This window comes from Protopterus annectens, chromosome 7.part1 (assembly GCF_019279795.1).
Source record: "Protopterus annectens isolate FY-2018-M chromosome 7.part1, PAN1.0, whole genome shotgun sequence".
Lineage (NCBI taxonomy): Eukaryota > Metazoa > Chordata > Ceratodontiformes > Protopteridae > Protopterus > Protopterus annectens.
The window spans coordinates 379,802,211-379,819,501 of NC_056740.1; the positions used below are offsets into that span (position 1 = coordinate 379,802,211).

At 40.0% G+C, this 17,291-nt stretch overlaps 1 protein-coding gene across 1 annotated transcript in view; it reads right to left on the reverse strand.

Moving 5' to 3' along the window:
* The window catches only part of MYO5C (myosin VC), a 1,763,334-nt gene that overhangs the window by 1,072,622 nt on the left and 673,421 nt on the right, over window positions 1-17,291 (reverse strand). Inside the window, exon 11 of the mRNA XM_044078824.1 lies at window positions 12,985-13,078. Within this exon, the coding sequence (XP_043934759.1) occupies window positions 12,985-13,078 (94 nt within the window). The remainder of the gene's footprint in view (window positions 1-12,984; window positions 13,079-17,291) is intronic.

The following is a 17,291-nucleotide window of genomic DNA, read 5'->3' on the forward strand; positions in this document are numbered from 1 at the left end:
TTTGGTTCTCATGTCTCCATGGAAACAATCTCATAAAGAGAAATTGATTACAGTCTGCTGGTGGAGAGTGACTGGATGTGGAGAAAAGAAAAAAGCTGGCTAGGACATGATGTTCTCTGAAAGCATTCAGGGGTTGTCTCAGCTAGGACAGCTATAAAGATAAGACAAAACCAGTTAGCATTTACTAGAAGCACAGGCTGCACCATACGTCTTAGCATGGATAACCTTTTTTTTGGGTTAACTCAAGTCTATTAGTGTTCCTGTCAGTTTGGGACATCTGTTCTTAACAGGAAGGAGAAACTTCAACATTTGAAGATATACATAGTTTTGTCTGTTAGTATTAAGTTAATAGGCTTTGGGAGGTTGGGGCATTTTTTTATTTTTTTTATTTTCGAGGGCTTTCAATAAAACAAAAAAATTTGTAAGATGTGACATAGGCTCAATTGGCTATGACAAGAAACAACTGTATAAAAGTTCAACCTGTAACACAAAACCTGGAACTACACATTTAACAAAAAAAGGTGTTAGACATAAAATGTGGGTATAATAACTTTTTAATACAATGATGCTTTCTGTAATGTCTTTAAATGTCAACAGTTTCACAGATAAATACTAAAAAGAAAGAGTAGTGAAACATATTAAAAATGTAGAGTGCAAACAGCTATGTTGCAGGAGATATACTTGGAGAAAACACACATGTAAATTTGATAAAGAAAGGTTTTCAAGATGGTTATTCATCAGAATACTTGAGACAAAGGAAAACAGGAGTACTTATATTAATTGAAAGAGGAGCTCCAATAGTGATAGAAACGGATAAAAAAAAAGATATTAATGGCAGATTTGTAGTGCTAAGGGGCTACTGGCAAAGGACGAAAATTACACTGGCATGTATTCATATCCCATCAAAAACTGCTATAAAGGAGCTTAAGAAAATTCTGGGAGAAATAATCAGTATTCAGCAAGGAGAATTACTTGCATGTGGGGAATGGAATTTGCTTTGAGCACTGAAGATGTTTCTGGGCAGCCCAGAAGGGAAAATATAATAAAGGAAAGTAGAGTTTTGAAGACATTTATGAACATATTAGGCATGGAAGTTGTGAAATCAGTAATAGGAGTTTGGAGTGAATTTACATGATTCACCAAGATATAAATCTGGGTTAGGTTAGACAGAAAGTACATTTAGATACACTTACCATAAATGTAGATGTTTGAGTGTATTCACTGTTGCAGTCATCACATTTGGGTTATCTGCTTGCTGTAGTCCTCAGTTGGCCTGATTATCAATGTCTTGGGTCCTGCGTCGGTTGCTGTCTCATCTTCCATGATGTCAGGTAGTCAGGGGTATAAAGCATGCAGCCGATGCCATTACATTAGTTTTTCTTGCCCCAGATGTCAGGTGCCCCCCCTAATGGGAAGCAATTACATATATAAACAAGGTTTTACCTCTAACAAAAAAAGCAAATACACCAAAAAGGTTTACGCATAGTAAACAAGAATAAAGGTATAGCCAAAAGAAGTCAGGGGGCTGGAGGGAGGGTAACCAGGACTGCAACAGTGAATACACCCGAACATCTACATTTATGGTAAGTGTACACAACTGTACTATGTTCTTCGTGCTTCACTGTTGCAGTCATCACATTTGGGTAGATTCCCAAAGCTAAGGATGGAAGGAGGAAATTAGATAGCATTAGGACCAGCTATAAGGCCCTGCAAGACTGCAGTGACAAAGCCAGCTCTGAATTTAGAGAAAACTGGCAAATGATAATGCTTGGTGAAGGTATGCACAGAACTCCAGGTATCAGCTTCTAGGATGTCCCTTGTAGGGACACCTCTGAGAAAGGCAGTAGAGGTAGATGCAGCCCTGGTTGAATGTGGTTTTATCCCCTGTGGGATAGGTTTTCCATGGTGCTTACAGCAGAAATGAATGCAATGGCCTATCCATTTAGAAATGGTTTGCTCTGAAATGGCCTTCCCCTCTGCCCCTGTAGCAAATGCCACCAGCAGCTGTTCAGATTTCCTGAGAGGTTTAGTCCTGTCCAAATAAAGTTGTCTGTGCACATCTAAGGAGCGCAGTATACGTTCCCCTTTGTTCTGTGGATTAGAAAAGAAGGTTGGCAAATGAATGGACTGATTAAGAGCCACACTGGATACTACCTTGGGCATGAAGGAGGGATTGGTCCTGAGGGACACCCTGTCCGCATGAAAGATGATGAAAGGCTCCACTGCCAGAAGGGCCTGTAATTCAGACACCCTTTTTTGCAGAAGTGATGGCTAAAAGAAAGGCTGTTTTCCAAGAAAGGAATTTCAACTCTGCATTTGCAGCTGGCTCAAAAGAAGGCACAATGAGTTTTAACAATACAAAGTTAAGGTCCCAGGCTGGATTTGGGGCTATCCTGGGTGGTCTTAAGTTTTTGGCCCCTGTGAGGAACTGCTTGAGCAGTGGATGAGAGAAGAGGGGTAGTTCTGTTTTCTAATGAGCTGAAATAGCTGAGGCACGAATTTTGATGGAGGAAAGGGAAAGGCCCTTGTGAAGCATCTCAGTTAAGTATTGAAGAATCTGAAGTAAACTTGGCCCTGCTGTGCCCATCCCCTGAGTTTGGTTCCAAGAACAGAATATTTTTCATTTTTCTGCATAAGATTTTCTAGTACTAGGCCTCCTTGCCTCTAGAATGACATCCAACACTTGTTTACTGAGGGATGGTAAAGGAGAGCTCACATAATTAGCCAGGCTGCCAGGTTCAGGGTTTGAAGCTGAGGGTGCAGAATCTGGCCCTCCTGCTGGGACAGCAGGGTAGGGGTCTGAGGCAGGTGCCATGGTGCCAGCAGTGACACACTGTGCAAGATGGGGTACCCATGTTGGAATGGCCAGTCTGGTGCAATCAGTATCATTCTTGGCTTGTCCTGTTTGATCTTTGGTAGTACCTTGGAGAGGAGAGGCAGAGGAAGAAAGGCATAAACTGATAGATTTTTCCAGGTGAAGGACAGGGCATCCACTTTCCAAGCTTGTTTGTGGGGAGTCCTTGTGCAGAATTTGTCCAATTGGTAGTTCTGGGGGGAGACAAACAGGTCTATCTCCGGGCTCTCCCATTTGTTTATCAACATGTTGAATGTCTTTGGTTCCAGTTACCACTCATGTGGGTCCATGAGATTTCTGCTTAGTTCATCTGCCAGTGTATTTATACACTGGCAGGAATTGAGCCTGTAGGTGCACTTGGTAGCTCAAGGCCGTGTTCCACAGAGCCATGGCTAGTCTGCAGAGAGAGTATGCGTGGCTTCCCCCCTGCTTGTTTATGTACCACATAAACAGTGGTGTTGTCCATCTTTACCATTAATTGTCCTGTAAGAATGTGGTCCTTGAAGGCTGTCAGAGAATTCTGTACAGCTAACATTTCTTTCTGATTGATATGCAGGTGCATTTGAATTGGACTCCATTTGCCCTGAATGTATTTCCCTGCCAAGCGAGCCACCCATGCATAGTCTGATGCATCTGTTGTTAGGATTTGGGCGGCAGGTGTAGAGTGAATGGCAGTCCCTTATTTTGGTTGCAGGTCTCTGCCTACCAAAGGAACTCTATCTGTAGGCAAGGTATGATAGGAATCATTGCTTCTAGATCCTGGGAATTTTGACACCATAGGCTTTTTAGATACCATTGTAGTTTCCTCATATGCAGTCTTGCATATGGAATTAGGAGAATGCAAGAGGCCATGAACCCCAAGGCTTACAGTATTTGTCTTGCAGATAGCAGGGTCTTTGTGGCCATTAGTTTGAAGTAGGCTGTCAAATGAACTTGTTTCTCTGGCGTGAGGAAAGCCATCTGGGAAGTTGTGTTCAAGCTTGCTCCCAGGAATACAATTTGTTGGCAGGGTACAAGATGTGATTTCTTTTGGTTTATGGTGTGCCCCAGAGAAGTTAGCACTTTTTGTACAAACGCCAGATGATATAGTTGTATGTCTTGGCTTTCTGCCTGAATTAGACAATCGTCCAGGTATTGGTATATTTGAATATTTCCTTGCCTGCAAAATGCAATGACTGGAGCTAGGCACTTTGTGAATACCCTTGGCATAGTAGATAAGCCAAAGGGCAGTGCAGAGAACTGATAGTGCATGAAGCCTGCTTTGAAGCGTAGGTATCTTCTGCAAGATTCCCTGATTGGGATGTGCAGGTATGCTTCCTTTAAATCCAGTGTTGCCAACCAGGCATCCTTGCCTAGCATAGGAAGCAACTGGTGAAGAACTAGCATCTTGAATTTTGGGATCACCAAAAAGTGTTTAGGATAGAGAGGTCCAGGATAGCATGCCAGGAGATGTCTTTTCTGGGCACCAAGAAAAGTCTTGAGTAGAAACCTTGTCCCCTTTCCTCTTCTGGGACAGTTTGAAAAGCCCTTATACTTAAGAGAGAGAACTTGCTTTTGAGCCTCTGCCCACTGATTTGGGGGTAGATCTGGCCAAACGTTTGGGGTTGGTAAAATGTGGAAGTGGAATCTGTATCCTTGGGAAACTATATTTAAAAGCCATTTGTCATGGGTAATGAGTTCCCAATTTTTTACCTGGAAAGCAATCATTCCCCCTAAAGGAGCAGTCAGTTGAGAAGGGCTTGGAAGTTTTAAAGTTAAGTCATTGAGACAGTTTACCATAGGGAGGAGTCTTACTACTCCCTGCTTTGGAAGTAGGAGCCCCCCACTGCTTAGTCCTGTGTGTACCTTGGGACTGAAGCCTGGATGTTCTGCTGGTTCTGGATTTGGACTGAGGAGACCATTTCTTAGAGGGCCAATGCCTACTACATCTTGGAGGCTGTACTTGCAGGAAATCTTTAACAGTTTGAATAGATTTAGCTTTTTCCTCCATCTTTTTAAGTATGTCTTCTGCTTTGTTGCCAAACAGGCAGTCCTGGTTTAAGGGAGCATCTAGCTATTTAGCTTTAACATGATCTGGCAAAGATTGCTCCTTAAGCCAAGCATGCCTTCTAAGTACAGACCCAGTGACAGCAGCCCTGCAAGATGCCTCTAGTGAATCAAAACCACATTGCAAAGTATGTTTTCCAACTTGTTCAGCAGAATGCATTAAATCCTGTAAATCTTTATTTTCAGCACAGTCAGGAATCAACATCAGTTTCTGTTTAAGCAATCCAATAATATGCTGCTGATACTTTAACATATGCAACTGGGAGTTTAAGGCTCTAATGGCCAAGGTTGCAGACGTGTACACCTTCTTACCCCATCTATCCAACGCCCTGGAATCTCTGTCAGAGGGGTAGGATTTTTGGCAGTAGTAGCCTTAATGCCCTTGGGTCTCTGTGAAATGGTCTCAGGATCTGCAGTAGGATTTTTAAAGAGGAACTTGTGAGAGTCAGGAACCCTGTAATATCTATCTGATTTTCTGGGAGCAGGAGGTAAAGAGTCAGGGGCTAAGCTAGATTCCAAAAAGGCATCATCAACAATGTCCAGTACAGGGGGGATAGCTAAAGGCCTGTGTTGGGGCAGGAGTAAGAAATCCATAAGCCTCTTTTTAGAATCAGAGTAATCCTGGCTTTCCCAGCAAAAATGCTCCCTAAGAGTATGCAAGGTTTCACCAAAAGAGAAATCCTCTGGAGGGGAAGCAAAGGGAATAGAGTCCTCTGCATCAGAATCCTCATAGGTAGATAAAGGTAAATCCTGGTCATCAGAGGAAACAAAAATTTCAGAATCCTGATCAGAAGAATCATAAGCAAATTCAGTCCTAGGTCTCTTAGAGGGGAAATGTTGGCTTCCCCTGATTAAAGTAATGAGGTCCAGCCATTCTTATCATTTGTTTTTTAGTCATAGAGGCCTGACCATGCAGTCTTGGTGTCACTTTTCTAGGCAAGGATCGAGTTTTAGGCCTTGAAGAAGAAGATGGCGTCAGTTTAATATGCAAGTCAGTAGGCCTGAATACACCCTCAGAAGCCGGTGCCTGCACAGCAGCTCCGGACCCATCCAAGGTAGACACATCCGCAGGTTCTACAGTTGAAGCATCTCTCAGCATTCTGGACTCTGAATGGGTCTCAGCAGAGGCCTGCGAACCTGAAGTAGCGGATATCAGGGGCTGCGAAAGTGCCTCACTGAGTACCTGCAAACTGGCGACTAGCTTAGGAGAAGCATTGTCGGCAGCTTTGGACCTCAGTGGTCTGTCTCTGTCTTTATCTTTGCATTTTTCGGAATGTCGGTAGTCGGGTGGCTTTCTGAAGCCATATCTGGGTAAATGAACCAAGTACCAAAATATTTAGAAGCGTAAATATACTGATGACGAATAGTTCGGTGTTTAAATAAGGCACAAAACCGACAGCGAGTTATGTCATGGTCAGGGCCTAGGCAAGGAATACAGTACAAATGAAAATCTTTATGAGGTATTAGCTTTCCACAAGAAATGCAATTATTGACTTTTACTGACATCGGTTTAGAGCAAGAAAAAAAGTTTCCCCAATGGGGTACTTAGCTTAGTTGAAGACTTCGGTTCTGAAACTCGAAAACGAAAATTTCAGGAGTCGGCCGACCGGCACTTGTGAACTACTTCTGCTTCGGGCACTGCACGGCAAGAAAGACTGATGTAATGGCATCGGCTGTATGCTTTATACCCCTGACTACCTGACATCATGGAGGATGAGACAGCAACTGACACAGGACCCAAGACTTTGATAATCAGGCTGACTGAGGGCTACTGCAAGCAGATAACCCAAATGTGATGACTGCAACAGTGAAACACGAAGAACATTTTACATTTCACAGTAACAAGTACATTTAATTGAAGGTCTTGATATGCACCCAATAACCATTTCAGATCATGCATCAATGTTGTGTCTTTCGGCTTTTCCCAGTTATGGGGTCGCCACAGCGGAACTCCAGTCCGCTAATGATTGGCAGTAGATTTTTGTGTGCTGGCTTGCAGGGCCTAATGCACAACCTTCAACGAAGGAACACCCATTCATGCATGTCGCCACACAGAAGACGCTCTAACTGAGAATCGAATGGGCAATGTCTAACTGTGAGGCGACAATAATAACTAAAATAAAATCACAGGATAATAAAATAAAAATGAGACACTGGCACTTTCCCACCTATCTGCTGAATAAAGAGGACTTTAAAGAATGGGTAAGTGAGATTATTCAGGAGTTATTTGAGATGATCGAAATTTATTCTAAAAATATAGCTAGGGAGTGGGTTAAAATTAAGATGGGGTTTAAAATAGGGTGGAAATGAAAGGGATCTATGGTCAAGAAGTAACAAGAATTATTTAGAGGGACTGACAAATGTTAAAGCATTGCAGAACAGGGGGAATCTTGCAGAACAAGAACAGTATCAACTGCAGAATGCTATGTAGAAAATAAAGGATTGCTTTGATAATATGCATGAGTTTAGAAAGATTGCTGTTAAGCAACTGTTTTTTGATAATAACACAAGAGCACAAAAACGTTCAGCACAATGACTCAGGCAACAGAATGCAGAAAGAGCCATCACCAAGCTTAGGGAGCCTATAACAAAGAAGATAATACAAGATCCTATAGATGTATTAGAAATATTTTAGAAATCCTATGAAAGTCTGTATAAAGCAGAGAAATACTGAAATCAAGTAAAAATACAAATGGAAATGTTTATGGAAGAATTAAATATGCCAAGGTTAGAGGTAAATGAAGCTCAATTACTAACGGTTAGGATAGGAGGAGATGAGGTACAAATTGTGATGTATAACCAGTCTACAGAAAAGTACCAAGGAACAGATGGCATTTCTGTGGAGGTTTGGAAGCTAGGAGGGAAAAACTGACAAAGATCTGGAAGGTTTTGTTTAACAGTATTTTAAGATGAGGAAAAGTACCATCATCCTGGAAGAAAGCAGTGGTAGCTGTAATACCTAAAGAGGGTAAACATCCATCAGATCCAGCTTCATACAAGCCTAATTCAATACTAAATCAAGATTATAAAGTGGTCATGTCTATAATGGCTAAAAGAATGGCAAACGTAATACCAAAACTGATAGATATGGATCAATGTGTTTTTGTGGAGGGGAGGCAAACATCTGACATTAATTGTTGTTGGTGGGTCTTGACACAGAGAAAGCATTTGACAGAGTAAGCTGGGACTTCATGAGCAGGGCAATGGAAGCATTTGCATTTCTTAAAAAAAATTATAAGGTTGATTAGAACGATTAGCCTGACGAGTCTGATATGTAAGGCTATGGAGTGCATCATCATGGAGCTAATTAACAAGGAAATACGGAATCTACAGACTCTAATTCCCATGCAATTTGGTTTTGTGAAAGGTAGAACATGCCTACTAAACCTGGTTGAGTTCTTTGAGTCAGTCACCAGAGCTATGGATGAGGGCAGGGCAGTTCATACAGCCTATCTCGATCTGGCCAAGGCCTTTGACACCATTCCCTACTAAGGAATTACTGATAAACTCAACAAACTAGGTATCAACTCCTATATCACTAGGTGGGTTGCAAAATGGCTCACAGATAGAACCCACATTGTGAAAGTAGCGGACTCCAAGTCAGACTGCTGACCAGTCACGACTGGAGTCCCACAGGGATCGATCCTGGGTCCTCTCCTGTTTGGCATCTACTTCTCAGAAGTCCAGGCCAACACAGGGGGACTCCGGCTGACCAAGTTCACAGATGACTGCAAGCCGGGAGTCATTATTAACTCCCGAAGTGATGTAGACAGCCTACAGAAAGGTCTCACTGAGACCAATGACAAGAGTCAAAACCATGGCTTTAAGCTTAATGCCAAAAAATGTGTCGTCATCCCCTGTGGAAAAAACTCAGCTCCCACTAATTACCACATCAATGGGAGCCCAATGAACACTGAAGGTGTAATAAGAGATCTGGGAACGCAGGTTGACAGCAACCTCTCCTTTGACCACCACATTGCCACTGTGGTCAAAAAGTCCTTCTGTGTGGCTCATCTCATTATCAAGGGTTTGCATCCAGGAAGAACGAGGTCATCATCTCTGTCTACTCTTCCCTCATTAGGCCAATCATCGGGTATAATGCCCCATTTGCCATGTACCTCACTAGACACATGCAACAGCTGGAAAGGTCACAAAAGTACCTCACAAAGAGGATCCTAGGCTTTAAACACATGTCCTATATGGACAGACTCAAAACACCCCAGCTATTCAATGTCCCATATCATCTACTATGAGGTGATCTCTGCTTGACTTACAAAGCCATGTCTGACCCAGCTCTGTTAGAAATGCTACATCTAAAGAAATCCCAATCCCTCCACACCACAAGCTCCAGAGACCTCAACCTCATTACCACAATCAAGAGAACATGCTGGAGGGACAGGATCATAACCCAGAGACTGCCCATGCTCTGGAACAGGCTTCCCATACATGTCAAGCAGAGTACCTCACTGGCCATCTTCAAGAGAAATCTTGATGAGTGGATGGGAAATAGAAAGTTCACCCCGGGGATCACTCCAGTGGTTCTACCTGGGAACACTGGGAACTAACGTCGGGCAGCATGATGCAAGGGCACTTCTATGGGCTAGGCTTGTAAAGGCTCCAGGGCCATTAGCCTAGTGCACACCTATGAAGCTATGATATATGAGGGATCAGAGGTGAAAATTAAAGTGGACGGGGCCCCTCTCTGATAATTTCTGCTTTACCAGAGGAACCAGGCAGTGGTGTCCTTTTCCCCTTTGCTATCTGCGTTACATTTAGAACCACTGGCAAAGAAAATAAGGGACTCAGAAATTCAAGGATATAAACTGGTATGGTAGTCAGGCAAAGATGGCTCTATTTGCAGATGATTTTATCTTATACCTGACAAAACCAGAAAGAGACATTACTGTGTTGTGGAATATTTTGAGACAGTTTCAGATCTTTTTGGGATACAAAATTAATGAAACGAAAACAAAGGCAACAGCACAAAATTAAATATCCACACATTAATTGGTTCAGCAATATACATATTTATGGGGACATGATAAAATGAAGTACTTAGGAGTATGGATTAAAAATTATTCTGTTTGGGCAGCTAAGGATATGTGGGAAGAGACTAAACAAAAGATAATACAAAACTGAGCTAGTAGCTTTTTTATATGGACATAGATAGTAAGATACAAGCAGTTAAAATGTTTTTAGATCCTTTAATCTTATACACAGGTCAGGCATATTTTTATCAACCAGAGGAGAAGTTGTGGGTAGCAATTAATAAAGAGCTGAAAGACTATTTGGAAAGACGGCAAGAGTCAGGTGGGATAAGATGATTCTTCCAGCAGAACAGGGGGGATTGGGATTACCTGAACTGAAGGGGTATTTCAGAGCTATACCATTAAGGCTCCTATACATAGCATAAGCAGAAAACTATAATTCAAAGTGTAAAGGGATGCTGATGAAACAGGGGGGAGCTCAGAAAACAAGGAGAGACTGGGATTTTGGATGCAGGCCTTTAAGGATAGCAACAATGATGATACAGGAAATTATATGCATAACGTAGCAGAAAGTATCCCAAGAATGAAGCCAACATGGGAATGCAGAAAGGAGGTTCTGCCAACAGGGATGACTGTAATTAGGGACATAGACAATAGGCAAGAGGGGGGGCTGGAATTTATTGGAGAAACTGGCAAAGGAATCAAAGTATTGAGAGCAAATATGTATATAGGAAAAGATGATAGAATGGGAAGATACCAACAATGTAATTGGACTGCAGGTTAGAGATAGCTTTCACTATCAAGGATTGATATCAGAGCATAAGTAAAGGGAAAGAAATAGGGGGTCCTAAATGAAAGACCGGTATTGGTAGAGTTTTTAGTAGAATCTAGAACAGAAGCTGCCATTAAAAAAAGAATAATTAGTACAGCATATAAAATACTGCATGATAACTATAAGAATCAATCAGAGGAGGTTAGAAAGGATTAGGAAGAGAGATTGGATAAGCAATTCACAGAGAATCAATGGGAGGCTACATGTACATCTCCAAAATATGTAACTAAATCTAGCAAATTTAGGATTTTTGCTCAGAAATGTTTGCATAGATATTTTTATACCCCAAGTCATTCTCACAGAATTTGTCCTCAGGTAATCAGCAAGTGTTAGAGGTGTGACAGGGAAGAAATAGGTAATTGGGTACATATTGTTTGGGAATGCAGTGAGTTGGCGGACTTTGATTCCCTGCAGGATGTACTGTCAGAGATGCTGAGGGGGCTGACTGGTGTGACGAGGGAGATGATTTTTCTGAGATATGATACAGAACTGGAACTACCTAGACATGGCAAGGTCTTGCTGAGTCTAATTATGGTGACTGCTAAAAAAGCAGTTACTAGAAAATGGAAATCAAATTCTAAACCAACTATACCAGATGTACTGAATATAGTAACAGAGACAAAGCAATTGGAATTGAGATCTTTAGATAAGGGTAGGCGCAAACTACATAGGAAACATGGGAATTGTGGGAACAATGCATACAGGAGAGGAATGAGATTTAAAAAAAAAGGCACGACTTAAATGAGCTATGTAATGTTTGACTGAAAATGATTGGGTAGATTATTAAGTGGTGTATAACATTTGCAGCTGTGAGTATTTCAGTATGGTTTGTGATGTAAAACGCTTGCAACTAGGATTGTGTCAGTGTGCTTTGTTTTCATGTCTATAAATGTATGATTGCCTATTTCTTACGTGACGGTTTAATAAAGATGCTTCCTGTTTAAAAAAAAGGGGGCAAGCATTAAATAATTTATGTAATGTTGGATAGATTATATGACGTATAGCAATATATGTGAAGTATAATGTTGGTAAACTTAAACTTGTTAATACAATTTGATTACTTTTATATAAATATAAATTTGCCTATGTCACAAGTGATAATTCAATAAAGGTGTTAAAAAAAAGAAATGGAAAGAAGTGACAATTCAAGTTTTGAATTTTTTTGGAAAAATGTCACCGCCTTTTTTTAATTTACATGTAATATAAGGACGTAGAAATTTTTGGACATCAATATCACTATGAATGCGAATAACAGATACTTTGACCGTGTTTTGTACAGAAAACCTACCTTTGTGAGCAAGTATCTTCACTTTCAAAGGTGTCATCCACCACAAATGAAGTATAATAGATATTTGAAGGACAACTCAAAAGAACATCAAGGTTAACTACTAATTAAAGAAGGTTTAAGGAAGAGATGGACTACTGACACCATAGTACAATTAAAAATTAAAAAAATGCAATTCTACTCCATAATTGATGTGATTTATGGCAACACCATTTTTTATCCTGGACTGTGAGAAGTAGTAGATTGCAGTACATCTGCTCATGCCTGCATGGTAACAAATTACAGTTCTTTAAAGTCTGGGAAGAGTTTCTGCAGTAATATGTATTTTGTTTTTTTGGTTTTTGTTTTTTTTTTGGTGTTTTATTTTATGTTCTGGGGTATAGCCTGTCATTCTCAAGCATGGGTACTCAGGACTCAGTTGTGTTTTTTTTTTTGGGGGGGGAGATACTCTATATGACTATACTGGCAGCCAACAAGGTAATATAACATGTCTCTAGCCCTGATGGCAATACAATTTTACCACCAGGGGGCAGATCAGTCACAGCCCCTTTAAGCCTTATTAACAGATTTCATTCTACTACTACAAACACAAATTAAATGTAACATGAATGCATTATACAAATTTAAAGATAAGATTATGCAATACCTATATATTAATATGAAATAAATGTGCAAAACATTTCAAAAACAATTTGTACAATTTAAGGTAATGAAACTTTACTGTGCCTCTCATCAAACTCTTCTGAACTTAATATCCACTTCTATGCAGTGAGGCAATTTCATGGAGCACAATATACTTAACCTTCAAACAGCATCATAAGCTGATATCAGATGTCAAACAAAATAATGAATTTAAATGTCAGCAGTATCATTTCTCAGCATAAGTTGCCATTATGACACATCAGAATGGTGGATGTTCAATTTACGTTTACATTATTCAAGTTACTTTTACACAATAACTAAATGATCACATATATACCTTCCATTTCCACAGTCTTACAATGAAGATTTTTTTCCAATTCTTGCTTCTGCTCCACAAGGTCTACATTTTGCTTCTGGAGTTTTGTTATTGTCTGTGAAAGGATAAATATAGGGACTCCATGAGATATAAGAGGAAAATTATGCAAATTCATGTAGGTTTTGACTGAAATTTGTTTAACTTGGATACAAGGAAGTCTATGCTCTTTCTGGACTTTTCAGTGCTAGACATTACCCACAATTTTACATCCTGAGACTGTCTGCTCAGGTCAGTAAAATGTTATAAAATACTCATACAGCTACAATGAAAGTCATATCAAAACATACAGTTACTGGAGAAATGTTTATATGATTTAATCAGGTACACATACAATCAAATTGGTAAGCACTTTAATTTGTTCTCAGATAAGCACTGCTGTTACACTTGTAATTTTAGAAAAAATTGGATACTATATAATACAACATATTATGAGGTCAAATGCCAGTTATTGATAACTGAGTAGAGCTGTTAGGTTATTCCTGAAATTAATTAATATGCTGTGGTGAGTGGTGTGAAAAATTGCTACAGCCACAGCTTTGAACACTTAAAAATGTATTGTTACCTGTTTTCATTAAATTGTAAATGTACAATGAAATGCTTTTTAGCTGCTTACAAAAAGTACAAATAAGAGTAAAACAGTAAGAAGAAAGAATGCTACTGTTTCCACACATACTGAGATACCACATATTTACAACATTGTCATTATAGGCCGAGGCAGAAAAGGAACTCAAGATTAATTGTATGTAGGTTGTACCATATAAAGACAAAAAGTGCATGAATGAGGAAAATGGATAAACACAATCAAATCAGCAGGACAGTCTCTAAGAGGCCAGTTCTGGAGTACTACAAAGCACAAATCTATACTAATAGGCATTATTACTGCATAGAATAAAATGACATAATAGAAAGCATTTAATAATGACGTATTAATACTGCACATAAGCTAAAAGGCTAATACTAAATACCTGCAATAATGTGGCTTTTACTGCAAAGGTGACAAAGACAGGATAAAATAGTAATGTTGTGTGTGAGTAAACTTGCCATAACAGCAGATGTTCTAACAGATCATTGTTGCAGTAGCCTAAGCTATGGCATAGGGAATAAAGGTGATGTCCAGATGTACTATCCTCAGAACTCCCTAGTAGGAACAACAGTCCAAGAATACTAGTAGGCAACAAGCACGTCCAGAAGGAAAAAGGACCAGGGGAGAGGGAGGGAGCGAGGGAGCAAATACTGTCCCAAGAGTTTTTTTTATTTCAAAGACAGAAAGTTAACAGCATACCTTGTTTTGTTTTCCAAAGACAATGGTAGAATTTTTAACATATGAACTTGGCAGTTTAAAATTCTGCATGTTAAACAGGCAGCAGAATAAACTTTCTTCCCAAACCTGTCAAACGCTTTCACATCCTTATCAGATGGAATGAAATCAGTATTACCCGTATGTCTACCAGAAGCACTGGATGGGAAATCACTGCAGTGTCTGCATTAGGATTATAAAAACTGAATGCTATGCACTTACCATAAATGAGGACAGTTTGGCATAATGGTTAAGGTCTTTACTTCCGAGATACAAGGCATAGGGTTTGATTTTGGCCTCTGGTTAGTGGCTAGGCTTGTAATAGTCAGCAGAATGATAGCCTAGTATTCACCTATGAGCCTATAGATCTGTGTTGTCTATTTCCGTCCTTCCTCAACTGATGGGTTTCAGATCCGACCTTGGATCCAACTTTGGACACTATTTCGGACTTTAGCATCCATAGCTCAGGTTCCTAACCTTACCTATAACCCCCTTCCTGTCCCTAACATAACCTTAGATTGCCATTTACCTACATTACCATAGTAAAGCAAGAAAATTAAGAAATGTACCAAGACAGAATGATTAGTACAAGCACAAGGCTACATAGGTAATGGAAGAGATGTTGCTCTGGAGCTGAAAAAGCTTGATATCTTGCCTAAATTGCAAACCAAACTGTCATACCAGAAGCCAAAAAAGTGGAATTATTCCAATAAATGGAAAGGGAAAGGACGGAGGGAAGTTGAGAAAGGACAGAAACAGACGACACAGATCTGTCATTATGGTAAGTATATAATGTTTGCATCAGATGTTGCCTTTTCTGCCCATTCTTCAACTGATGGGACAGAGTTCGCACCTACTTAGCTCCAAGGGCGGTTGCATGGAAGGATGTTCCAGAGGACATCAGAATTGAAAGCCACTGTATCTCTGGAAAGCAAATCTAACCTGTAGTGGGAAATAAAGGTATGACCATTAGACCAGGTGAAAACAATAAAAATGTCCTTGACTGAGGCCCGAGAAAAGAATGCTGAAAAAGTAGAAACTGATTTGTCAAGTGCTTCTTAGGTGGTTTAGAGAGTCAAACCTTTTTCCCTTATAAACATGGGAGATGCAACTAGTTAACCATCTAGATAAGGTAACTTTTGAAATGCCTTGTCCCATTCTTAGCTTTAGAAAAGGATACAAACAGTTGATGAGACTTTCTGAAAGGTTTGGTTTGATGGAGTTACAAACAATTTCAAAACACTATATGGATATAAAGACATACCAACAACGGTAACAAGATTACTAGCATGTACAGGGAAGTAAACAATGGAAAAAGTGCCAAAGGCACTAAGAAAAAAGACAGAATGGTAAGGGTTTTTTTTGGGGGGGGGCAAATACAGCCTCAAAGATAACAGCAATAAAAATACTAACGGTAGTAATAATAATTATAATAACATAACCAAGAGGATACCAAAAGGTAACAGAGAGGAAAACTTAACCCGAGGCAGCTTAAACTAGCAACTCATGCCCAAATTCAAAGAGCAGCAAATGAGATCTAAGGTAATGTTATGGGTAAGGGGAGCAGCATGAGCTACAAATGCTAAAGTCTGGGAAAGTGGCTGAAGTCAGAACCGACGTCGGATTCAAATCCCATCAGCTGAAGAACAGATGAAAAATACATCAGATCATGTACTTGTTAGTCTGAGGTACCCTGCACAACCTATCAGACTTTCTAGGTACAGAGGGCTGTCTGTTGGCCTGATAGATTTATATCTCAACATATCCCCACCTCTCGAACAAACTTCCACTACATGTCAAGGTGAAGAGCACCCTTGCCACCATCAAGGTAAACTTATATAATACAATGGGCAGACTCAGATTCTGGTAAACTGCGACCTGTGAGAAAAACATTCTTTAAACCAGGTAAAACAGGAAGAACTACTGCAGACTGAGGAATGTCTAAATATAACATATCAAAATACATTTGCACAGGAACAGGAATTTCATTTTGATCCACCGAAAAACCCATTTCATTCTAGTTAAAGTTTCAAAACAAGAAAAGTCTCCTGGTGGGAATTCTGAAGCAACACTTTCCTCAATATTTAGAGTGACTAGAAAATCCTGAAGTACAACATTCACCATCCAATTTCTGCTCTGCTGACTGAATTTCAGAGTCAGAAAGTGAGGAAACCCTTTTATGTTATTTTCTTTCTTCCTGAAGAGGAAACAGGAACACTAAAAGCAGCTGAAGGAAAACTCCACTTTGGAAGTGAAAAAATATGTATTTTTTTCACTCTTAGTTTTCTGAGTTATTTTAATACCTCAAAATCACTTTGAATGCTTCTTAGAGAATTTTAATGTTTTCCACAAAATGGCAGCCAGTGGGGCTTGACATATCAACATTATCTTTTTTTTTCTTCAATCCTTTCTCTACAACATAATCCATTCAAGTCTACTTTATATGAGTCATGCTAGACATAAACAGAGGTGTATTCAAATCCCACTGACATATAATGGGATTAGTGTCAAGTCACTGTCATTTTATATGCTGTTGTTGTTGTTTGTCTTTCGGCTTTTTCCCGGTAAGGGGTCGCCATAGCGTAACTCCGGTCCGCTAATGATTGGCAGTAGGTTTTTTACGAAATGCCGAGGTGCCAGCTTGACGCCCAGCCTTCAACAAAGGCATGCCCATTTACGCACGCATGTCTTTCAAACGCTACCCAACCGCGGGGAGTACATGCAGAATCCACACAGAAGACACTCCCAAGCCAAGCTGAGAATCGAAGTCATTGTCATTTTATATACCTTCTGTAAAAGGGCTGTTTCTTTTATTTCCTGAATGACCCTCATTTGTGTGTGTCTCAGAGCCTATTTTACAGTATACTAAGGAGTTATACATCTGCAACCAACAAAGTAGTGAATTGAAGGCCTTTGTTGAAAGTATCTTTTTGAGTCCAAGATGAAATGACAGTTCCCTCCCCCACACTTT